The sequence below is a fragment of the Rhinolophus ferrumequinum genome, chromosome 9, assembly GCF_004115265.2.
Source record: "Rhinolophus ferrumequinum isolate MPI-CBG mRhiFer1 chromosome 9, mRhiFer1_v1.p, whole genome shotgun sequence".
In the NCBI taxonomy this organism is placed as follows: Eukaryota; Metazoa; Chordata; class Mammalia; order Chiroptera; family Rhinolophidae; genus Rhinolophus; species Rhinolophus ferrumequinum.
In genome coordinates, this window is record NC_046292.1 from 28,989,608 (window position 1) to 29,014,179 (window position 24,572).

General features: G+C 57.6%; 1 protein-coding gene across 1 annotated transcript; it reads left to right on the forward strand.

The window, feature by feature from the left end:
- Positions 1–3,092: 3,092 nt before the first annotated feature.
- Positions 3,093–23,953, forward strand: FOXO6 (forkhead box O6). The gene is made up of 2 exons (XM_033113348.1): positions 3,093–4,003; positions 21,772–23,953. The coding sequence occupies exons 1-2, from the start codon at positions 3,590–3,592 to the stop codon at positions 23,041–23,043; spliced, it is 1,686 nt and encodes a 561-aa protein (XP_032969239.1). The 5' UTR covers positions 3,093–3,589; the 3' UTR covers positions 23,044–23,953.
- The last annotated feature ends 619 nt before the right edge of the window (positions 23,954–24,572 follow it).

Below are 24,572 nucleotides of genomic sequence, written 5' to 3' on the forward strand. Positions count from 1 at the left end.
GTGGCAGTGGCTGCAATGAGTGGCTATTCTGAGAGCTGAGAGGGCTTGGGGAACTGAGACTGGAGGAGGGAAAGCAGGCAGGGAGGAGACTGTCTTCCCTGGGGGGAGGAGGGCGAGGGGAGGGTCACTCCTGGGGAGGAGGTGTCTGCCAATGGCAGTGTGTGTTGGGAGAACTGTGTGGTGTGTACTCTTCACTGGGAGGGGCTGGACTAATTGAGGGATTGAGGCATGCACTGGGGTTGTTTGGGTGTGTGTGCACAGGCTTTGTGATCCAAGAACAAGCTGAATGGTAAAGCACGCGTAAGTGTGTGAGCAAGCGAGTGTGCATGCATCGGAATGTGAGCGTGTTTAAGTTCCAGAAAGTGTGAGCAGAAGTAAACGTGCCTGTGTGTGGAAGGGGAGGAATGCAAGGGTAAGCAAGCGGGGGCTTGTTTGTGAGCAGGAATGAATGTGGGAGCGGTAGGGAGGGTACATGGGAGATTGCGAGAAAGCGTTGGGGAGGAGAGGGGAGTGTGAGACCTGGCACCAAGAAGCATAGGAAGGTTTGGGTCTGTGCAATTGGGACGCAAGTGAAAGGGACCTCTGCAAGTGTGCATGTGAGGGAGCCAGTTCGTGTGAGTGGGTGCGAGTGTGTGCATGGTGAGAGTAGGTGGGACAGTGTGAATTGAGACAAGTAGGAAGGACGATACGCAGGAGCAACACCAACAGTAGTGAAAAGAGCGAGCCTTTATAAGCACTTACTCTGAGCCCGGTGCTGACTTTCACGAACTTATCGAATTCTTCAAACATCCTATGCAGTCAGTACTGTGATGAAACTCATTTGCAGATGAGGAAATAGTGGCTTTGAGCCGTTAAGTAACTTGCCCATCTCTTAATCACTATGTTATACTGCTTCATAATGAACGTGTGAGCAGGGGCCAAGTCATGAGTAAAGAAGAACGAGTGTCAGTGTGTGGTGTGGTGGGTGTGAGTTGGGGTGGGGGGTAGGCTGAGTGTGCCAGATGTGGGTCCCACAGGGGAGTCTGGGCAGCAGCTGTGGACATTGGGCGGGGCAGGGGCCTGAGCAGAGTCTGAGTCAGCCTGAGTCAGGGCGTCTCTGCCAACCTGGCTTTCCAGCCCCACAGTGGCAGCCTGTGCCAGGGCCCCCAGCTAAGGATCCTCCCAGCTCTGGTATGGCCCCCAGCAGGCCTCCATCTCACAGAGGAGGCTGGGCCAGGGATGAAGACTGGCAGGAGGCCTACTTGGCCTTCAGGGTACCTGAGAGGGCAGCCACCAGTGTGGGCTCCCCAGGAAGGGAGAGCATACGAGAACTGGGGGAGGGGGTCGAGCAGTGATTTCAGACCCCTTGTGACTCTAAACAGAACCACCTGGAGAGCGTGTGCATGTATGCAGAAGGGTATGGGGGACAGCCAATGGTTCCCCTGCCTGCCCTTTCCTATGGGAAGTGACTCAGGCAGATGTCATGCCAGGCATTTGCAAGCTGGGCCTGCTCCCACCCTGGGGGTTGAGGAGGTACCCCCCAGCCCTGCCCCCACCCTCACTTTTGGCCCTACTCCTTGGGACCTAAGCTGGAAGGAAGGAATTTTTGAGAGGTTGTCTCCATGACCTGGGGTCAGCCCTCCCACTGCTCAGAGAACTCTGCAAGTTGGTGTCTCCAGCCTCTTCAAGAGTATGGCACTGGCTGATGAGTTTGGGATTCTAGTCTCAGCTATTCCATCTGGGACAGTCACCTCCCGACTCTGGGCCTCAGTTTCCTGATTGGCAAAAGAGAAATATTTTCCTAAAGGGACATAAGGCATTGCTGGCAGAGCAGCAAGTGGTGTGGGCAAGCAAGGAACAGAGACAAGGGTTGGGAGTTGGGGTTAGAGGTGTCAGGGATGAGTTGACATTTGACCTGAACTTTGGAGATGGAAGAATGTCCAATGAGGGCCTGAAGGAGGGGAAAGGGTGTTCTAGGCAGAAGGTGTTCTAGCCTGCGCAAAGGCTGGCAGGTGTTGTGGTGGCTGGAAACCTAGCCTAGGGCCCTGTGGAATGAGGCCATGGGCTGCCCAACTTCTCCGCCAGCCTCTCCCTTCTGAGGCCATATGATGATCTGATTAAGATCTGACTCCTCCACTAGCCTAAGCAGTAAGGGACCCCAGCTGTCTCTGTTTCTGCTCTTGCCATAGTGGCCAGAACAGTGCCTGGTGCATCAAAGGTGCTCAATAAATATCTGTTGAAAGAGAAGCTTCCCCCGATACAGGATGAACTTTGGGGGCAATTGCTTGTTCCAATAACCCAATGTAAGAGCCTCCCATAGTCTAAAACAGTGGTTTGCAAAGTGTGATCCTGGGTGCATCACCTGGGAACTTGGTAGACATGCAGTCTTCAGCCCCAACCCAGGCTTACCCCGTGGGGTCCAGCAATAAGATGATTTCACAAGCTCTTCAGATTGATTCGGCTACACGTTAAACTTTGAGAACTGAGGCTCCAAAACTATGTCCACCCTAAGAGCCCATGAAGATGGAGAAGTTAAAATTTTGGCAAAGCCTGGCCGAGAACCCAGGTGTTCCTGACCCTTTCCGTTTCCCCAGACCAGTCTAAGGCACAAAGGCGAGCAACATCACCCGCCCCATCAGGTTTCTAAGACTTGGAAGCGCCAAGGGTCTAAAGTTAGGGGGCGGGGCATTCCTCTCGGGAGTAGAAGGCGGGGCCAAGTGCTCTGAGTCCCGCCCCATCCCCGTTGCCCGGGGAAACCCCAGGTTGTAACAATAACCCTCTGACGCTCTTCTGGGAGGGATCCTGCCGAGTCCGTAGGCGGGACGGCCCTGCATCGGACCAATGAAAGCTCTCGGGCCCCGCCCCCGCGCTCCCTCCCCCATCGCCGAGCAGGGGGCGGGGTCGCGCCTGCCTCTCCTTCCCTGCTCCGTAGGCGGCGCTGTTGCATGCAGGGGCTGCGACTGGGTCGCCCCGAGCCGCGCGTTCCGCGCTCCCACCCCCGGCCGGCAGGCGGGACACCCGGCAAAACGAGGATTCCGCGGCCGCGAGCGGGCACGCCCCGCCCCTCCCGCTCTGGGCCCGCCCCCTCCCCGTCCCCCGCCCATCCCGAGGTGCAGCCGGCGCTGAGCGCGGCAGGCGCGGGAGCTGGCGTTGGAGCCGGAGCGGCGGCGGCGGCATTTACGGGGCGGCGGCGGCGGCGGCGGCGCGGGCTCCGGCACGGGCTCGGGCTCCGGCATGGTGCAATCCGGCCTCGTCCCGGGAGAGCGGGGCCCGCGCGCTGGGCTGGCGCCGGGGGAGCGGCGGCAGCGACGGTGGCGGCGGTGGCTGCAGGCGCAGGCAGGCGGCAGGTGCTAGAAGCGGAGCTGAGCGAGGTGTGTGCCCGCTGGGCTCCGGGGCTGCCGCCCCCTCATTGCCCCCATCTTTCCCTCCCTTTGGGCTTTCCAGCGAGTCCAGCCCCCTGTCTCCGCGCCCCGGCCCATGGCGCCCCGCGGTTGAGCCGGCGCCGCCAGGGACCCCTCCCGCGGGCCTCCCCGGGGCGTGCAGATCCCGGAGCCGCCCGCCCACCCTCCGCGGAGCCTCCCACACCTCCTCGCCCGAGTCGGGCGGGACCATGGCTGCGAAGCTGCGAGCGCATCAGGTGGACGTGGACCCGGACTTCGCGCCGCAGAGCCGGCCGCGCTCGTGTACCTGGCCCCTGCCGCAGCCCGACTTGGCCGGCGACGAGGACGGAGCGCTGGGTTCAGGGGTGGCTGAGGGCGCCGAGGACTGCGGGCCGGAGCGCCGGGCGACGGCCCCAGCGATGGCCCCAGCGCCGCCGCTGGGCGCGGAGGTCGGACCGCTGCGGAAAGCCAAGAGCTCCCGGCGAAACGCGTGGGGGAACCTGTCCTACGCCGACCTCATCACCAAAGCCATCGAGAGCGCCCCGGACAAGCGGCTCACGCTCTCGCAGATCTACGACTGGATGGTCCGTTACGTGCCCTATTTCAAGGATAAAGGCGACAGCAACAGCTCTGCCGGCTGGAAGGTGGGGGCGTCCGGCTGGAGAGGGGGGCTGGGCTCTCGGGCTGGGGCTTCCAGGGGCTGCTCGATGTGTCTGGGCTCCGGGCGGGCCGGCGGGAGGGAGGCCCCCAGCACCCCCGGGGGTCACAGAGTGTGTGCCCAGGGCGTGGGGCAGCCGGCAGACAGGAGGGGGCGTGCTGGGAGCAGCTTTGTGCATGCTCTGAATATGGGGTGGGAGATCTGGTGAGGTGACAAGGAACTGCCACTTTGAGGTACCCCTGAGGGACACCCCCAGCCGGTTTTAGGGGGCATCGCAAAGGAACCCATTCCCAGACCTCGGGCATTGGGGAGCCTTCTCTTACCCCCACGAGTGTGTTTTGGGTTACTCATGTTTTACCCTCTCCACTAGGACACCTCCTTAAAGAGCTGGAATAATGACTTGGGTCAGTGACTGAGTTCCCCCCAAACCTTTCCCACTGCTCTGCCTAGAGTTGGCCCGAGGGTGAGGAGTGTGACACTGGGCCCACAGTTCTTCCTGTGGTGCCAGGAGTTCACCCTAGGGCACCAGCCAGTCTGAAGTGGGGTGACTAGTCAAGTGACCTAGGATCTGAGTTGTCCATGGGGCAGCTGCTGTCCCCCTTGACTGGATCAGCAAGATGGGCTGGTGATGACCCCTGCTGGTGTGAGGGCAGGGTATTGAGGGTTGGGGATCTGTCCCTGCCCTCCCCAGGCTGTCTGTCTTCTACTTCCCTGGTTTTCTGAGACCAGATGCATTTGGGGTGGGGGAGGGGACAGGGGCACCCCAGGGAAGTCTCAGTGCCAGCCAGTAGAAAGGGGGGAGCCATCTTGGGAGAGAACAGGGGCTTGATTAGATTGTGGCCTCCAGACCGTCCTCTGGTCATCTTGTTGGGGAATGGGAATAGTCCGTGCCTTTGTAGGAGAGGAGGTTGGGGTAGGGGGCGGTGCCTAGGGCCTGTAAGCTGTCAGGCTCCCTATTGGAGAGGGGGCTTCTGCCAGGGAAGCATGCCTAAATGGAGGGAGGGGGCTCTGCCTGATGGGGTCTGTAGACAGGGTCTGAGAAGGAGGTGTGCCAGTGGAGCAGGGGAGGCTTGTGGGCATGGACAGCTCTAGATGCCCAGTGGCTGCATTGTAGGGGTCACGGGTGCTCTGACCTGGGAGCCCATGGCTCTCAGGCCACTGTGGGGTGGGGGCACAGGCTGGAGGAACATACATGAATCTCCTTCCCCAGCCTTTCTTGTCCCCTTAAGCTCAGTCCCCACTAGAACACTTATTCCTCCCAAGTGGGTCCTGCCCTTGGGCTTTGCTCTCCCACCTCCCTTCCTGCTCCCCATGCATTGTCCCACTTTTCACTTCTCCCTGTAGACGTGTTTCCTGTCCTGAAGAGCACAGAGTTCAGATGCCTCTCCCTGGAAGCCTTCCCTAACCATTTTCAGCCAGCTTAGGACGCCCTCTACTCTGGCCTCTCCCTGCTTGTCATAGGTCTTAGTGTTTTGTGTTCTGTCTCATTTCCCTTCCCCACCCCACCTTTGGAAGACAGTGGCAGTGTCGGAGCAATCTCTGTGCCCACAGCACCTGGGGTAGAGCCTGGCACCAAGGAGCCACCAGTGCATGTCTGGTGGAGGAGTGAAGAAATGGGTGTATGGTACAGAAAATGCCAAGGCCAGGGAGGGTGTTGTGGGTAAGTAAACCAGGAGGGCTTCCTGCAGGAGGTGGAGCTCCATCTGGGCTTGATGGATTAGGGATGATGGGAGAAGATGGCAAGAAGGGGCATGAGGCTGGAAGCTGGGAGAGAACTACAGTTCATTGAGGGTCTCAGGGCCAAGCCCTATGCCAAGCACCTTCAGGCATCTGTGCCAGGTGTCTCCTTAAATGCTCTCAGCAATCCCTGATGTGGGTGTTACTGTCACCATTTACAGAGCTGGGCACTGAGGAGCAGAGTGGAGGAGTGAACTGCCCAAGGTCACACAGTTAGTAGATGGAAAAGCTGGATTCCAGTCCAGGTGTTTCTCCCTCCGAAGCCCCATAGAGCCTGTAAAATAGTGTCCTGCTAGCACAGGGTGTGGAAGGGGGACACTGATGACTTTTGAACAGTGGCAAGTCTAAATCCTAGAATGTGATTGGGAATGTGCTTGGAGATAACTTAGTCCCAGAAGTTCATTTCTCAGACTGTGAGACTGAGGCCCAGGAAGGGGATGGGACTCTTCCCAGGCCATCGGTGAGCTGCAGGCCCTGGATAATGGCCCAGGTCTCCCGCCCGCCCATTGGTTGTGATTGCCACTGCACCAAGCTGTCGGGGATACAGTGCTTCTCCTTGTGCCTGGGGTCAGGAAGGAAGGAGCCCTGGCAGGCCCGTCCTGGAGTGGGGCATTGGAGAGGGAGTCTCAGTCCTGGGCTCCTGACCTGGGCCCTGGCAGAGACCACCTAGGCACTGGAGAAGGGCTGTTTAGAGGGACTTCTGGCCTTTGCCATCTCATCCTCTGTGGCTGTCTTCCTTCTACCCCCCACTTCCTTTCCCTCTCATTCGTCCCCCCAACCCCCATTCCCAGTCAACCCCTCCAGGGGCCTAGTGGAGGGGCCATCCCAACTTCCAGCCAACCTCTGGTTAGCAGGGGCTATGGTATACCTCAGGTGCCAGAGCGGGCACCAGGGCCCATTGTTCCTTCCTGCCTCCCCTCCCCCACATAAGTGCTGCACTTGGATCCCTAGGGTGTACCAAACCCTGTGTTAGATGGAGTGGGGGGGACCAAAGAGAAAGGCATTAGACCTGCCTTCAGGACAATCAGGGCTCAGCCAGTTCCACATCCAGGCCCAGTGTTTTACAGGCATGAAGAGTCAGGGGTGGCGTACAGGTGTGGGGAGGGTAGGTTAGATCCCCTGGGGAGCCAAGCAAGCCCTCACAGAGAAGGTGGCACTTGATCTGGGCTACCATCCTTGGGGTGTAGAATTTGGAGGAAAGTCTTCCAGGGGATGTTGACTGCATACGCAAAGGCAAAGGAGGTGGGATTGAACATGAGTCTGGGCGGGGGTTGGGCATGACAGGCTGGAACCCAGGAGGGCTCCTAGGGATGGCACGGAGGTGGCAGGGGAAAGACAGAGTGGGACAGATCAGAAAGGGCTTACGTGCTTGGCCTATGCCTAGAGTGGTCCCACCTGTGATGTGGGGCGGTAGTCCAGCAAATCAGAGGAGGCAAGATCAGCAGCAGGTGCAGGACACCCACCAGGCTGAAGCCTTGGAGAGAGGCTGGGCTTGGTGCTGGCAACTCCACCAAAGAGTGTTCCCCTCGGTGTGGAGGGTCTCCAAGCCTGGGACAAGGGCTTGGACAGGAGGTCCTCGTCCCTCTGCAGTGTCCCAGAAGTGTGGCTATCTGACGTGCAGGTAGAGTCTCCCATTTCCTCTCAGACGCTCCAGACCCACCTTCCCTATCAATGGACTCCTCCAGGAAGCTTTCCAGGCTACTCTAGGTCCTGGCGCTCCTTCCACTTAGCGCCCCTGGAGTTATTCTGCCTGCTTTTCTGTTTCCTGGCTGCCAGTTCCCCTGGGAGCTCCTGGGCCAGGCCTGGGTGCCTCCCATTCCTGTCCCCAGGGCTGGTGGGGGAGGTGCACAGTGAATGGGGACTTCCCTTCTCCCTCAGGGCCTGGAGTAGCCTGGTTGTTGCAGGGTGAGATCAGGGGGGGTGGTGCTACCCCCAACTGGCCCAGGCTGGCCAGCAGGTCCTAGGTGGGGTGGGGATTCGAAGAGGGCTCTGCTACAGCTGGGTTGAGCATTGGTGATGCAGGGGCGCCCCCTTCTTTCCTCCCCCAACCTTGCTGTAGCAGGGCTCCCTCCTCCTTCTTTGTCCTCTGGGGATCCCCAGCCCCAAGGGCTGGTGGGGCTGTGGGAGGAGGCTGTGTGAGCCGGGTTGGGGGTGTCCTCACCCCCCCCCCCCCCGCATTGCAGGAGCGAGTGGGGGGCTGGCAGCTGGCCGCCTCCTGGGCACGAGCCTGTGCCAGCCGCTCCTGGCACAGTTGCTGGCACGCCCGGCAGACTCCCACGGCCACCTGCTCACACCCACCCACAAGCGCTGGCGCTGCGGGCCCTTCCGGCTTCCCAGGCCTCCCGGGGCCCCTCCCCCGCGCTCAAAAACCCCCACCCCAGTCCTCTGCTCCCCACTGCCCCCCTTGCTCCTGTCTGCCTGCAGCATCCCACAGCCCTGGCCTCGCCCCAGCGAAACTTGGGGAGCTCAGGAGGTGGAGCACCGGAGGCCCCTGGGGTAGCTGCACTGCTGCGAGTTGGGGAGGGGAGGACCGGGAAGCAGACAGAACGACAGACAGGGTGAGGGCCCCGCCTGCCACCTGGCTCTGCTCCAGCGGGACGATGGCGGGCAGTGCCGTGCCAGGCGGTAATTGCAGACAGACTAATTTAAAGAGATGAGACAGTTATTTTTAACTCGTACTAAGGTGATGAACGGCGCGGGGGTTTGCGGGTTCGAAAGTTCAGTGCCCCCCAGCCCCCACTTTCCGCAGTTTGAGGCCCCCTCTCTCATGCTCCCAGGACTCCAGTTTCAGGACTGACTGAAGTGGGGGTCTCTGCCAGAGAGTGGGGAGGGCTGAGAGGGCCAGGAAGGAGGCACCTCCTGGCCAAGCGCACATCCCATCAAATTTTGGCCACCATTCTTCCAGGTGGGTATTAGGATCCCTGTTTCCCAGATGGAGAAGTGACTTGTCCTGAGGTCACATCCCTAGGAAGTGGCAGGCCTGAGAATTGAAACCCCTTCTGATCCCAAAACTCAAGCTTTTCCTCTTAGGGCTGGAAGGAACCACCTGTGTTTGGATTTTTAAAGGGTGCAGGCTTGTTCCTGGCAGCCTACCTTCTCCTGTCTTTGAGTGGCAGTTGGTGGTGGCCACCACATTCCATCCTTGGTGCTGTGGAAGCCCCTCTGTCAGTTTCTTAGGAGGGGTGAAGGGTGGCTGTGGACTGTGTGTGGATATGAGCCTCTGGGATAGTGCAACAGCTGTAATGGGGACCCCCTCCTTACCTCACTGTCTCCTTCCCTTGTGGCTGGCTCACCAGTACCCCTCCCTATTGCAGCCTCTGGGGGTGGGTACCCGGGAAACAGGTATACATTGGTGTCCCTTCCACAGCCAGATCAGACTTTTGATCTCTAGGGGAAGGAGAGGCTCACAGAGTTGAACACCCCCTTTCACGCCTCCTTCCCCAGCTCAGTCCCTTCTCTCACACTCCCAGCAATTGAGAGCTCATGACCTCTGGGCTGCTCTTCTAGTGCTAGACAGGTCTTAATGTTAGGACTCTCCGCCCAGCTGTGGCCCATTTCCCTGGCCATCACTTAGGGGGTCCTAGCTCAGCCCTTTGGGGTGAGTTGGAGCTATGGCGTTGGGAGTGGGTGAGGGGTGGACAGAGCACCTGTAGGGAGCCTGACCCAGCGTGTGTGAACTGGAGCAAAGCTCTTTCACATTCTGGTCCTCAGTGTTCTCGTCGGTGTCCATAGGGCCTTAACTTGGTCTCTGGTCCTTTCAGCGCTGTGTCTGAGTAACCTCTGGTTCTAGGAGCCATGGAGGGCTTAGTTGGGACCGAGGGCGCTGCAGAAAGTACTGATAGGCCTTCTCAAGGTGGCAGCATATGAGTATAGGTATAGATGGACTTGAACTTGGGACTCCTGTTTGGAGGTGCCTACCCTGCCCCTGTCAGTCCCCAGGTGGCAGACATACTCTAGGCACAATGAAGGCAGTCCCAGCTGGCCCCCAGAGCAGGCAGATGGGCAGTGCAGGGTGTTGGATGGGCATTAACTGGGGCTTTGGGGCATGGGTAGGGCGCTCAGGGGGACAGCTGGATCTGGAGCACCCCCTTTCTTCCTGGCACCCTGGTTACCATGGAAACCAACTCCTGTTTGGGAGGGTTTGGCTGTTTGCTGCCTCTCCCCACCCCCCAACCCATATGTGGAGGTGGGAGGGGGGCCAGGTGGCATATGGGGGAGGGGCCTCCCACACCCTCCCCCCAGGGCCTCCATCTTTGCAGAGAAACCTTTCTGGTCTCTAAGGGGGATGCCTTTTGTGGGAAGAGGAACAAGAATAAAGAGAATTAACGTCTGGGTGCTAGGCAGTCAGTTGCACACTTAACATAAATTTTCTCATTTCATCCTACCTGGGTCTGGCCAGGTATGTGTTTATAGTCCCATTATGCAGTTGAGGAAATGGAGGCCCAGAAAGATGAAGTCACTTGGCCAAGGCAGCATAGCTGAGATGAGGCTGAGCCTGAATTTCGATGGAGACCTGTCTGTTTCTACCATGTTCCACCATCTTCCCGTGCAGGTGCACTCAGCTAGTGCTCCTGCCCCAAGGCTTGCTCATGATCCAGATCCCTCTGGGACTCCAGTTCCCAAATCCAAACTGCTCTGTTTGGACCCCTGCGCCCCCTTGCTGGCCTTGTCCAGGCCCTGCCCTTCCTCCCACTTCCCTGCTGCCTCTGATCTCAGGCTGCCTTCCCACTGCCACCGTTACACCTGACACTGGAGTTCCCAACCCACACCCACTGCAATTGTCACATGCTCACCAAGGCAGCTATTGACTCCCATGGGCTGATCCCTTGGGACACCCCTCAGAAATTAGGCGGGTGCTTGGGTGATTTGAACAAAGACCTACCTCCCAGGTGATTCTGAACCCACTGCATCTGCCTGAGAATTCCTGCCTTAAATGCTTAGTTGTTGGCAAACCTGGCTGATGATCAGAGTCACCTAGAAGCTTTTAGTGAATCTGGTGTCAAGTCCCGCTCTATATCAGACTCTCAGCTGGTGGACTCTGGAATCTATATTTTAACAGGTTTGTCTGGTGATGGGTCAGATTCTGAACTGATGGCTAAGATAGTGATTTCCTGAGCTTCTGTTTGCCCCTCCTTCTGCTCCCAGTGGACCAGCTTCTCCAAGCAGGCCGCCTGGATTGAGCCCACTCCTCTTCCTCACTCTTTTTTGAGCCCTTTGCAGTCAGCTCCAAGGGACTAACAGCCCCACTCCACCCTCCCACCCCCGCCCATCTCCAACACATTCGCACAGCTCCCGCATCTTAGGAATCACGCTGTATTGAACTTGGAGAGAGAGAATGGTACACTCTGCCGCTGAGAGCCTTTGGCTTCAGGATGGAGGGGAAATGTCAGTGTGATACTCAGAACCGTGAGGAACCTGAAAGCCATAGCCCCTGCTCTCTGACAGCTTCGCATCTAGTGGAGGAGACAAGAGCATGTGTACAACACAGTGTTGTTCCTACAGGATCCAATCCTGGGTCCGTAGCGTGACTCTCAAGGCCTTGGCCACCTGGCCCCAGTCTACCTCTCCGGCCACATCACTCGCCGCTCCTGTCTTCTGACCCTTGCTGGAGCCACGCTGAACTATTCCAGCCCAGGCTTCAACACTCCTGTGCCATTACATGCTTTCATTTAATTCTCATAGCGATGCTATGAAGCTGCGACTGTTCCTGCTCCTGTTTGGCACACGAGGAGATGAAAGCCGAGAGAAATAAAGTGGCTTTCCCAGTATCCCACTGTAAATGGCAGAAATGAAACTCTTCCCTAGGTCAGTGCTCTGGCCAGGCCATTCCAAGCTGACCTCCCCTGTCCCCACCCCCATCATGGTCTCTGCTTCCCTTGGAGTTTGGCCCTGAGGCTTCCAGCCTGGGGGATGGCTCCATGGTCCCTAGTTTTCTCTGACAGAGACATCCCTAGGGGCAGGGCCAGACCAGCCTGGTGATGTCTCCAATCCCATGATGTCTTCCCCCCTCCATCTGTAGGCCCCAAGATTGATGGCAGCTTCCTCCATTCACTTTAATCCAGGCCCACTGTGCAGTGCTGCTCAGAGGAACTGGATAGTTCCCTGACCTTGAGGTGCCCCCAGGTCAAGCTGGGGTGATAAGATGAGGACTCCCGATTTTGATTCAGGATAAAGACTGCTCAGGGTCATGATGGAAGGCCAGATAATGAGCTGTGGGTGTTGGGACGTGGGGGAGGGGAACCAGACAAAGGAGGTCAAACCCTCAGGACTCTTTAGGAGCTTCACACATCTGACTGTATTGGCCAGAGCCCACCAGGGCTTGAAGGTGGAGAAGCAAGCAGGGGCCTGACTGCGAGTGGCTTTGAATGCCAAGCTGGGGAGCTGGCACTCCAAGCTAAGGGGTATGATCTTCCAGGTAGGAAGATCACTCAAGAGTGCGGTGTGGAGAGTAGAGGGTCTGGCTCAGGAGTCCAGTGTGGGCCTGGTCCTGGGGTTCCGGGGAGAGGAGCCTGAGAGAGACTGGAGACCCACGGAGTCCAACATGTCAGGCCTCACGTGCCATGCAACACCCACTGGTGCCTTGAGGATCTGGGAGGTGAGAGTGCTATGGTTAGTCTTGGAGGCAAGCAGGGAGGAGCAAATCCTAGCTCAGCCGCTTACCCTGCGTGGCCTTGGGCAGCTGAGCCTCAGTTTCCTCCTCAACAAAATGGAATAATAACAGGACTTACGCCCAAGCTTTGTTGTGAGAATTACAGGAGAGACACATGTAAAATGCCCAAGAAATCTTAGCAAATGTCATTACTGTTATTCATTGCTCTGGGAAAGGAAAAGAACCATTTCCCTATTACTGTGTAGAGTGGGAGTCCCTGAGCCCTGGTGTCTGAGAGTCACTGTCATGTGCGTGTGTGTGTGTGTGTGTGTGTTGGGCAAGTGGAGGATCCTTCCTAAAATGCCTCCCTTTCTGTCCCTGAGGAATCAGATATTCAGGATGTCCAAGCTCTGTCCCGCCCTTAGGTTGACCCCCTGCTTTCTAACCTACAGAGCCTTCCTCATGGCCTTGGGAGGCATGCAGGCAGGGTTTAGGCTCTGTATTTTTACAGATGACTTGCTACAGGTCACCCTTGAACCTAGGGCTGCCTGCACCTGGACACCGGCTCCTCTTTGCCCACTGGGAGACTGTGTGACCTTGGGCATGGCCCTTCCCTCTCTGGCTTTGAGTCCTATCTAAAGATCCGAATTCCCCTCCCCCAACACTGAGAAGCCATGATGCCTCCTCCATCCCTCTTCTCCCCTCCCCCTGTCCTCAGCTGGCCTTGCCTCCTCTGTAACCTGAGCTGGGGCTGTGGGGGAAGGGGCTTACCCTCTGCCTGAGGCACCTGCTAGCAGAGCAGATGTGAAGGGATGGGGGCCCCTCCCCAGGAGATTGCAGGCTCTTAGCCCAGCAAGGCTGGGGCTGGGGCTGGGACACGGGCAGGCAGTGCATAGCACACCCAGCCCTGCCCTCTGGCCTCTGCACGCAGAGCTTACCCTGAGCACTTGTTCATTTTTCAGCGGACATTCATGCTCCAACATGTCCTGTAAGGACCTCTCAGTCATCTTCCAGAAGAAGACAGATGGCAGATGAGGGCCAGTGCTCCAGTCTGGGTGGGCTGCCCTGGGCTCCTGGAGCCCCTTGGCTTGGGCACAGAGGGCCAAGGGTGGCCCCTGGGGGCGAGCCAGTGTCTGTGCGGGTGGCCATGCCCCTGAGAGAGCAGATGGTTCTCTTGGCGCCATGCCTACTCTTCCTCTTTTCCCTCCTGGAGCCAGCCTGCAGGGCTGGGGCACAGCTGCTAGGCCCTCCCCAGAGCCAGGCTCAGGGCAGGGATGGGTGAGGTCACTGCAGCTGCTCCCAGAGCCTGTGCAGGGGTGTGGGAGGTGCCGGTGCAGAGGGAGGGAGGGGGCTCAGACAGGAGAGACACAGAGGCCTGAGTGGCTTTGCACCTAGGGATCCCCTTTAATACTGGATGAGGGAGGAAAGTCTGGAAGGGTTGCTGAGTCAATGTGGACAGCCCCCCTGTCCCCACCCCACACCTACCCTGGAGCTTCAGCCTGGCCCAGGCTGCTCCCTAGAGGCATCTTAGAGTGGAAAGAAGAGCAAGGGCCTTGGTGTGAATTCTGCACCCTGTGACCTTGGGCAGGTCAGTTTGTCTCTTGGAGCCTCAATTTCTTTTCTGTAAAATGGGGAAAATAAACCCATTCAGAGGGTTGTCACAAAGACAGCAGGATTTAATCGTTGAATGCAAGCACAGTGCATGGCCTGTAGTGAATGTTCAGTAAATGGTCATTTCTTTACTTTCTCACTTTGCTGATTTTTTTCCCAGGCACCAGGAAGTGCTGAAGAATAGGGAGGTAGCAGAGGCAGCAGGAACAGGAGGGGAAAATAGGAGGGAGGAGGTGAGGCCTGGAGCTCTGGCCTGAGGTTTATTGAACAGAAACTGCATAGAATGGCCAGGTCTGAGTGGTTCATGGCTGCCGAGGGCTCCATCCTATGTGTGACGTACTGTGAGCCAAGGATTGCTCACCAAGTTCAAGTGGGGAGGCAGACTTACACCCATTTATATTCCAGTTTGCAGTTAGATTTCTGCAGTAGCACTGAAGTGAGACTGGGAAGAAGCCACAGAGCTAGCCTTGCTGGAGCAGCAGGAACTGGTGGAGCAGAGAGAGAGAGGGAAGGGCAAACGGAACAGAGTGTGCAAAGTAATGGAGCTACGAGATATCCAGGGTGGCTCGAGTCCGAGATGGGCTTAAGGGAATGGAGGTAATGAGGCTGGAGAGCATCAGAGGGTTGTTGACTAGCAGTCTGGAGTGGGACCCAAGTCCACAGGGGATGAGGAGCCACGTAGGGGTGAGCTTGGACTTCTGCTGCTGGTTTGCTGCCCAGGTTGGATGTGTGGGCTCTGCTGTCTCTGGGGTGCGGGTGGGGGTGGGGGATGCCAGGACCTGTCCCTTGACCTCATGCCATGCTTTGGACATTTGGTTCCTCCTGGCCTCTGGCTGCCCACTGCTGTTCCACTGCTGACCCCTAAGCCCACTCACCTGTCAACACCTGTGGCCCTGATGCCTCCTACCGCTCTTCTACTACAGACCCTAGTACCAAGCATTTGTACATGGCCTTAGGCCTCTGTGGTCATCCAGGTCACCCTTTCTGCCAGGAAGCCTGCCTGGACTAAGCACCCAGCTTCCCCCCAGGCAGCACTGCAAGCGACCCCTGGAGAGTCTGTGGCTCTGTGTGAGACAGGTGTGTATTCTGGGGCCGCCAGACTGGGGCCAGAGTGAGGTGGGCGGGTAAAAGGTGGGGCAGGGGCTCTGAGACAAGGACGGGAGGAGATTCTTGATATGTGGAATGTCATCCAGGTCCCAGCCCTCCCCCATGGGAGTCAGGATTGTTACCCTCTTTAACAAGGGAGGCCACTGGATGAAGTTGGGATTACAGCTCCTGCCATTGACCTTTCTTCATGCAGAAAGGGAGGGAAAGAAAGAGGGAGAGAGGAAACGGGAGTCATGGAAAGGATCAGAGTGCTCAGATAGCCCCACAGGTGGTCTCTGCTCAGAGAGACACAGAGGAAGGAGTTAGATAACCATCCCACTGGGTAGACTGGCTCAGTTTTCTGAGGGAGGGGCTGGGATGGACCATGGGCAGTGATGGAACCTGGAGAGGCATCCACTCCTGGCGCTGGGCTTTGATGGATAGACACAAGACGCAGAACTGAACTGGAAGGATCCTAGAATTCCCCAGGTACCAGAGAAGCCAGGAGGTAGTAGAGGGCTTGAGGTGGATAGGGGCACAAGCCTTAGGTCTCCTGTCTCTGATAAAAGCCAGGAAACTTGGGCTTGAGAACCAAGGCAGGGATGGCCACTAACATGGGGCAGCAGGAAAGTGTCCCCCACCACACTTGGGGCTATGGGTGGGAAGAGCCCTGGTTTTGGAATTCAGCAGCCCTGAGACCCACACCTGGTTCCATGACTTCCCAGCTTCATGGCCTGGGGAGTCATTTAACCCACCTGAGGCTAAGTCCCCCCTCCCCCTTTGTAAAACGGTACCTCTTCACAGGATGGTCATCAGGATTAAAAGAAATATCTTTGAAGAAGCTCGCCTGGGTCTGGCATGTAGTAGGTGCTGCCCTTCTGCCTCAGTTGTGTGAAGCACATACCAATGGTGTGACAGAGCTGGTTTGCACCGGCTCGTGAGAGCCAACTGTGCACACTTCTTTCCCAATTCTGCACTCAGTGACCACGTCACGCTGGCAGCTTAAAATTGGCTACAATGGGAGTATCCATACCACAGAAATCAGCAAATGCTACAAATCAAATCAGGTGGGATGTTTTCCTTCCTGGAGAACTGGAGGAAATCCATGCGTGGGCACTCTTTGGCCCTAGAGGGGTCAAAACAGGAGGTGGGGCAATGGTGGAGTGCTGGCTGGGCCAAGCAGCCTAGAACTCAAAGTCTATGGGCCCTTTTGAGGCCGGGGAGATTGGACATAGTCCTCTTGCTAGGGAGCCCTCTGTAGACAGGGGGCAGGGAATAGTGGGATCCCTCTTGTCTCCCCACTCTCCCCTCCTACTTCTACCCTCCTCTCTCGAGAGATCTAGTGGACTCTGGCTGGAGGAGTAAGATTGGCTGAGGCTGAGCTATCAGAGAATGAAGCTGTGCTGGAGGGAGAAATGAGGTTGTACTGGAAGATAAACGAGGTTGTACTGTCAGGGAATGAGGTGGTAGTTGGAGGCAAGGTGAGGCTGCATTATTAGATAAATGAGGTTGTACTGTCAGGGGATGAAGTGTACTTGTAGGAGAGATGATGTCCTGCTGCATCAGGCGGGTTGCACCGGCGGAGAACACAGCCACGCCACGGGAGGAAGGAGAGACTCCGACTTGGAGGATAAATGAGGGTGTCCTGCTGGATAAATGAGGGGGCCCGTCAGGTGAATGGAGTGCTGTTAGCAAATGAGGTTGTACTTGCTGGATAAATGGGACTGGTGTGCTGGATAAATGGGGTTGTGCTGTCAGATGAATGCATTTCTGCTCGTGGGCAAAGGGTGTCCTGCTGGATAGATGAGCTGCCACCACCAAATGGATCAGACCCTGTCCCTGAGGGAGGCACCATCCACAAGGATGAGGGTATTCTGTTCCCACTGGGGCTCCTGGAGTGTCGTCTGGCTCAGGTGTTACAGGCTGGGAGGGACGTTGGCCGCAGCAAGCCCTGGGTTACCCCAGTCTATCTGGGAGGCAGGAGGGAGCAGGGGGTGCTGGGATGGGCAGCTGCATTGTTCACCCTGTGCAACCATCTTCACCTCATGGAAGCACTTACTCCTTTGCGGTTCCCTCTGTGGATCATACTCTCCCTGACTTGCTCCACCCCGGACGTGTCTCTCCTTCTGACCATGTTGCCCAGTTTGGAGAATCCCTCATAAAACTTATCTTCTAATATAAGGGAAACCAGATAATAAACACAGAATATAAATTATATATTTTGATATACAACATATATTAACTTATAAATACGTATATATAAATTATATATGAATTTAGAAAGTGATAATGGCTTTAGAAAAATGTAAAGTAGGATAAGGGGCCAAGAAATGGCAGAGAGGAAAAGCAGTTGTTAAGAGTGGTCAGGACAGACCTCGTTGCGCAAGGTGACATCTGAACAAAGACTGAAGGAGATGAGGGATTGATGTATCTGGGTGAACAGTGTTCCCCTGGGACAGAGGCCCCGAGGTGGAACTGCCTGGAAGATGGGAGGAATCAAGCAGGACAGCGTCAGGGGCGGAGTCCGAGGTCACAAAGGGGCTTGTCTCTCTGTTCTTTGCTGAGTGAGAAGGGGTGCAGTGGAGGGTTCTGGTGTCATTGAAAGGATCACTCTGGCCGCTGTCTGATGCACAGCTGTGGGGAAGAGGGTGGAAGCAGGTGGCCGTTTGAGGAAATTGAGGTTCAATACATCTTGCTCTAGGGCCACATTGTTTGTGAGGGTTGGAGCCAACACTGGGATCCAGACCAACACCGGAGCCCATGCACCTTGCCCTGTGCCAGCCTTCTCTCTCTGGAGGCTGGCCTCCCTGGCCCTAGTTCTGAGGGAGAGTGGGATGGGCATGTGATGGCCACTGTCCCTTCACTGTGCCCCCGATGGTCTCCCTGAGCTCCTGAGTCAGGGGGTGTCCTATCTCCCCTGGGAACCTGCCCCAGGTCTGCCTCACAGCCCCAGAAGCTGGCCCAGCTCTGAGCACCAGGGGAGCCTAGGCATGCCAGGGCGTGGCTGTGGTGGCGGGTTGCTAGGTGACGCTGAGAGGGAGCATGGTTACTGCTGCCTGGCAGAGGTGTCTCCCTCCTCTGCCTCCCTCACCTCCTCCGTGGCCTCTAACCTCCCAGAAGGCCTTGTGGGTGAGATGTGATCAGCGCTTGCCCCTGGATCTTGGCCCAGAGCTCTGATTGGTATACCAAGTGGCTGGTCCCTGCAGAGCTGGACTGGGCTGCGGGGCCTAGACTCTTGGGTCACAGCTCTAAGGGCACACCTGGTGCAGAGCTCGGCTCCGTAGTCAGAGGCCAAGGCCCTCGCCCAGCTCTGGGCCACCTATCTGGGTGACCCTGGACAAGGCCTCAACTGCTCCATCCATGTGGCCTGAAGAATTTCTCCCGAAGAATTTCTCCCAATGGCAGAGTTCAGGGGAAGGTGCTGAGCGGGCAGGGCTCTAGCCACCATTGCCCCTACCCCCTGTTGGCTTGAGTGTGCAACACTCAAGTTTTGCATTACATTCCACTTACAAAAAGTTCCACAACTTTAAAAAAATCCTCTAGACTGGATGTTTCAAAACCTCTGGACTGGATGATTCTTTCATTGTTAAGCTGAAAATGTCCTCAGTGCAGTTGGCCCATCTTACCAGTTTACAGGTAGGGAAACTGAGGACCAAATAGGAAGATGGACTTGCCACAGCTCAGGCTTGGTGGAGGGGCAAGAGCACCAAGCTGGGGGTCAGGAGGCTTGGGCTCGAATCCCAGCTGTGCCACCAGGTCCTGGGCAACCTTGGGCAAGTCCTTTCTTCTCTCTGGGTCCAGTCAGCTGTGGTTTCAGGCTGGGGCTCAGAGTCCCAGGGGTACTAGGCTGGGTAGGGAACAAAGAGGGGAAGGATAGAAAGCTTCACAGGCCTGGAACATGTGTTCTTGGTGGTAATCTACAACATTTTTATTGATATTCAGGAACTTTAGATGCATTGTGGAGTACAATGCAAAATTGCCTTGTATTCTAAAAAGGAAGCACAAAACTTGTGAGGAATTTTGACCTTTTACATTGCCCCCAGTCTTCCCGTGCTGCCAGCTTCTAGGGATGGTTTACATGGAACGTTTGAGAAGCACTGGAGTACTGGTTTCCTAAGATGCTTTGGAAATTGTCTGACTCGTTTCTCTCCCCCGTGGTGGAATGAGGTATCCTTTAGACTCAGAGTGAGACTAACCTGAAGTCAGTACCTGGCTCTGCCACTGTGTGACCTTAACCTCTCTGAGCCTCACTCTCCTTATCTTGAGATAGGGATCACAATCCCTGACTTGTATGGAGTTTGATAGAATGATTACATGAGATAAAGTACTTATAACGCCCAAGGCGGAATAGGCAGGTACTGAGTAGGTGCTGGTACTGGGCTATGTCCTTCCTCCTCCCTCCCTCCCTCCAACCCCAGCAATCAGAAACGGGCTGGCACATGGTGACATTGATAAAGAGATGCTGCCTGACTGACCTCCAGCTGGAGAAGCTGGGAGGTGGAGCCTCTGCTAAGCCAGATAGTCCCATATGGGAGAAAGGAGGCCTCTGAACACAGGTGCGGGGGAGGGACTGGGGAGCCAGGTGCAGGGCAGGAGTGGGAAAGGGGGTATCTACTCAAGGGAACACAGCTCCCTGGGGGCCCAGCTCCCCTCCTGTCAGGGCCCCAGGAGAAGCCAGGCAAGGCAATGCTGGGAGGAGCCTTGGGGCCCCAGCTGTCACCTCCCAAGACTAGAAAGTGCCAGAGATAGGACGCCTAGAGCCCTAAAGAGTCAGGTCAGCACCTGGAGCTGGGGCTGAGGGAGGGTACCCTGGGCAACAGAAAGGGACCTTCCTTCTGGAGACTGGTGGGAGGGAGGCAGAAGGGAGAGCCCTCCTGATTCAGTGGTTACAGGGCTGGGTGGATGAAGAGTTAAGAACAATTCCATGAGCCGGGCGGATCTGGAGTGGTACCTGGCACTGCTGCCTGTGGGACTGTGGGCAAGTTACATCATGCCTCTGGGCTTCCATTCCCTGGTAAATGAGATGGGTGTAATGCCAGCTTTCCAGTTGTTGGTGCCCAGGCACAGTTACACTCGGCATGATATAGAGGAGGGAGAGACAGAGCAGGTCTATCGGGTGATCTAAGAGGTGAGGTCTTCTGGACAGGCTGAGGGATTTAAACATCGTTTATGAGCACCTGGTGTGTTCAGCAAACACGACCCACACAATTTCAGGTAATGATCTAACAGCCTTCTGAGGTGGTTACTGAATGTCGCCCATTTTCACTGAGGGTAGTTCAGTGAGGCACTGCGGCTTGCAGAGATTGAGTCAACAGCCTATGATCACATAGCTAGGTGGCTGAAAAGTCAGGCGTCCTGCCCAGCCATTCTGATACCCAAACCTATGCTGTTTGCACAGCAATGCCTGAGATGGAGGTCAAGGCCACCAGGTGGGAGGTCCCAGAGGTGGGGCATGGCAGGCCCAACAGGTTCCTGTGAGGTCAGTCAAGCTGTGGCCTCCCCGGTTTTCCTCTGTCCCCAGGACAGGCTTGGCAAAACCAGGCAGTGATGTGGGAAGCACTAAAGACGGGCACAAAAGGCTTTTAGAAGAGGATATGTATGTACAGGGATGACAAAAGTGAAGCCCAGGGAAGCACCCAGGACAGCAGAAAGGCTATGTAGCCTTGGGAAAGCTACTTCACCTCTTTGAGCCTTGGTCTTCTTATCTGTAAATGGGCATTATGCCACCTGCTTTGTGGGGATTTGTGAAGGTTCCACCAGGAAGGGGCTTTGAGAACAGAGTTATTCTGCTTCAGGTTGATCAGGAGAAGGTGGGCTGCAACCCAAAGGGCAGGCCGGAGAGCTGGACAGGCCTGAAGGCTGGCACTGAGCAGAGGTAGGGTCAGAGGTGTCCATGTCCCTTGGATGTGCTTTGAGGGGCTTGTAGGGATCCAAGGCATCTGTAGTGGTCATAGAAGCGCAGAGGAGCTCAGGGGAGATCTCTGAAAAGTCTCGGGCCTCTGCCCACCTTGGGGACACCCAGCCTGTTCTACTTTTCCTGGCCAGGCCCTCCTAGCAAAGGGTTAACAGTCTTCTCTACCTGCAGTTGCATTTTAAAGACATGAAATTAAAGCAGGTAATTTATTCTCCCCACACACGAAAGAGCAATTAGTTCTAAACAGGGCTTAATCAGTCACCGCGAGATTGATTTCTGGAGCCCTGGGTTTTCGGGCTCCTGGCGCCACGCCAGGCTGGCGAGGGAGGGGGCAGACAAATGAGCCGCTGCAGCATGAGCCCCTATATAATCTGCTGGGGGGCCTTGGCAGCTTGGCTAGCCCCCAACAGGGCTTGGCTGAGTCGGGGAGAGGGGGTCCTGCTGCCCTGCTGCCGGCCCCTTAAAGAGTAGCCTTCAGGGTTTGGCCTTGCCTCCACGGAAAGGCTAGGCACAAAGCCCTGGCCCCACCCTCTGGGCAGTGCCTGTGGGGGCGGGGGAGGGGGAAGGGTATGCAGTTCTGGGGTCTTGGATGGATAGTCCTGAGTATGTCTGACCTGGTACTTACACCTGCTTCCCTCACCCGTTCACCCTTTCCATCTTACCTATCCCCTCCCCCTTCCTCGTTCTGGCTCTTCTCCATTCTCATATCCTCTCCTTTTCTCTACTTTTTCTCCCCCTCCTCTTTCTATCATTTCCCCATCTTTCCCCATGGTCTCACTTCCCACTTCCCCACCCATGCCCTTGTCTCTGGCCACAGAACTCCATCCGCCACAACCTGTCGCTGCACACCCGTTTTATCCGCGTGCAGAACGAGGGCACAGGCAAGAGCTCCTGGTGGATGCTGAACCCTGAGGGCGGGAAGACCGGCAAGACGCCGCGGCGCAGGGCAGTGTCCATGGACAATGGGGCCAAGTTCCTTCGCATCAAGGGCAAGGCAAGCAAGAAGAAGCAGCTGCAAGCACCTGAGCGAAGCCCCGACGACAGCCCCCCGGGCGCACCAGCCCCGGGGCCAGTGCCTGCCGCAGCCAAGTGGGCCACCAGCCCGGCCTCACACGCCAGCGACGACTACGAGGCGTGGGCCGACTTCCGCGGTGGCAGGAGACCCCTGCTTGGGGAGGCGGCCGAATTGGAGGACGACGAGGCTCTGGAGGCCTTGGCTCCTTCGTCGCCGCTCATGTACCCCAGTCCGGCGAGCGCGCTTTCGCCTGCGCTAGGTGCGCGCTGCCCGGGGGAACTGCCCCGCCTGGCAGAGCTGGGAGGTCCGCTGGGCCTGCACGGAGGCGGCGGCGGCGCAGGACTGCCCGAGGCCCTGCTGGACGGCGCGCAGGACGCGTACGGGCCGCGGGCCCGCGCCGGGACGCCCGCCTACTTCAGCGGCTGCAAGGGCGGCACCTACGGCGGGGGTGGGGGTTTCGGTCCGCCGGCGCTGGGCGCGCTGCGCCGCCTGCCCATGCAGACCATCCAGGAGAACAAGCAGGCCAGCTTCGCGCCCGCCGCCGCGCCCTTCCGCCCCGGGGCGCTGCCCGCGCTGCTGCCGCCGCCGCCGCCGCCCGCGCCCCGCCCCGGCCCGGTGCTGGGCGCGCCTGGGGAGCTGGCGCTGGCGGGCGCGGCTGCCACCTACCCTGGCAAGGGGGCGGCCCCATACGCGCCACCGGTGCCCTCGCGCAGTGCCTTAGCCCACCCCATCAGCCTTATGACGCTGCCCGGCGAGGCAGGCACCGCGGGCCTGGCGCCGCCGGGCCACGCCGCCGCCTTTGGGGGCCCGCCGGGCGGCCTCCTGCTGGACGCGCTGCCCGGGCCTTATGCGGCCGCCGCCGCCGGGCCGCTGGGTGCCGCGCCCGACCGCTTCCCGGCCGACCTGGACCTCGACATGTTCAGCGGTAGCCTCGAGTGCGACGTCGAGTCCATCATCCTTAACGACTTCATGGACAGCGACGAAATGGACTTCAATTTCGACTCGGCCCTGCCTCCGCCGCCGCCCGGCCTGGCGGGAGCCCCGCCCCCCAACCAGAGCTGGGTTCCGGGCTGAAGGCCGCCTCCCACGCCCCGGGTGCCCGCCCCGTCCCCAAGGGGCTTCTGTCTTCCCATCCTGATCCCCGGGACCCCCTCCCCGATTCCAGCTCCGCGGGAAGATCTTGCAGGCAGCCCCAGCCCTGCTAGAGACATCCCTCAGAAGTTGGCCGCTGAGGGAAGTGGTAGGGAGGGGCTGGGGCACTCCATTCCTGCCCAGACTCCGGAGAGCCGCTCCCCCTACTCCCGGGGAAGGAAGCCTGGGGGTGGAGGCTGAATCCGGGCTGGGTGGGAGTGGGGAGGAGCGAGATAGGCTGCGCTGGTCCGAAAAGCCAACCCGGAGATGGGGCAGGGCCTCTCCAAATCTTTGTTTCCTTGGCGGGGGCGGGGGGCGCTTGGGGTGATGAATTGCCCACCCCAAACTCCGTCCGATCTGATTCTCAATTGACACTTTACACTGGTCTTTGCCTCACCCTTCGAAAGCCAGCAGCCCCCCTCCGGAAAACACACCTATCTATTAGCTGTGCACCCTGAATTGTCCCTCCTTCAGCCCTAACCCTCTCCGGCCCTTCCCCTCCATAGCTAAGCCCCTCCCTCCCATCCTTGCCAACCCTCGCTTCTCCCCTCCCCAGTCGGAGTCCGTCGCCCTTTCCAACCCGCCCCCCAATACTGGTCTCAGCCTCTCAAGCAGGCCTCAGTTCCGGACCCACCCCCTAACCTGACACCCCTTATTCCGTGCCGGTCCTGGCTCCTCCCATATTTATAAGTGTTGGGGCGGGGCGGGCTGTGGGCGCGGCGTCCCCGGCGCATATCGTAGGCTGTGTACCGTGGCCGTGCCGTCAGCGTGTGCGTGTGCGTGTGTGCTGTGTCGAGGCCGTGTAGAGTGCATTGTACAGCATATTTTCATGAATAAAATTGTTTTAAATATTTCCCGCGCCTTGGGCTAGCAAGGGGAGCAGCGGCGGCGGAGGATAACTGGCAGGGATCCTGGGGGCGGATTTCCAGTGTCTGAGCCCCTTTTGTGGCTTTGTGTCAGAGTATGTGTCAGCATTCCCTGATGCCTATAGGCTCAGCACACATTGGTTAAGCGCCTATTGAGTCTGGATGCTGGGGATGTGCCCATGGAAGTCTGCACCTGTTTCCGTGAACATGTGCATGCAGGAAGTTTCTGGCCTGGGGAAATTCTGTCCTGAATAAGCCTCAGTTGGGAGAGAAGGCACAGGTATTTATTGAGAACCTGTTAATGTCAGGTTCTGTGTTAGGTATGATTTTTGTTCCCATTGAACAGATGAGAAAACAGGGGAAATGGCTTGGGAAAGCCACGAGGGGTGGGGGAAAGGAGGCCTTTGAAGGCACACAAACTTCTGTTAGAATCCATCCATTCCCTGCCATTTTTACCAGCTGCGTGACCTTCGGCAAGTTTTCAACCTCTGTAGCCTTGCTTTCCTGGTCTAGATGACAGGATAGTAGAACCCATCGCATGGGTTTCTCAGGAGTAAGCGACAAAGGTATGTAAAATGCTCAGCACAGGTCCTGCATCCACCCACT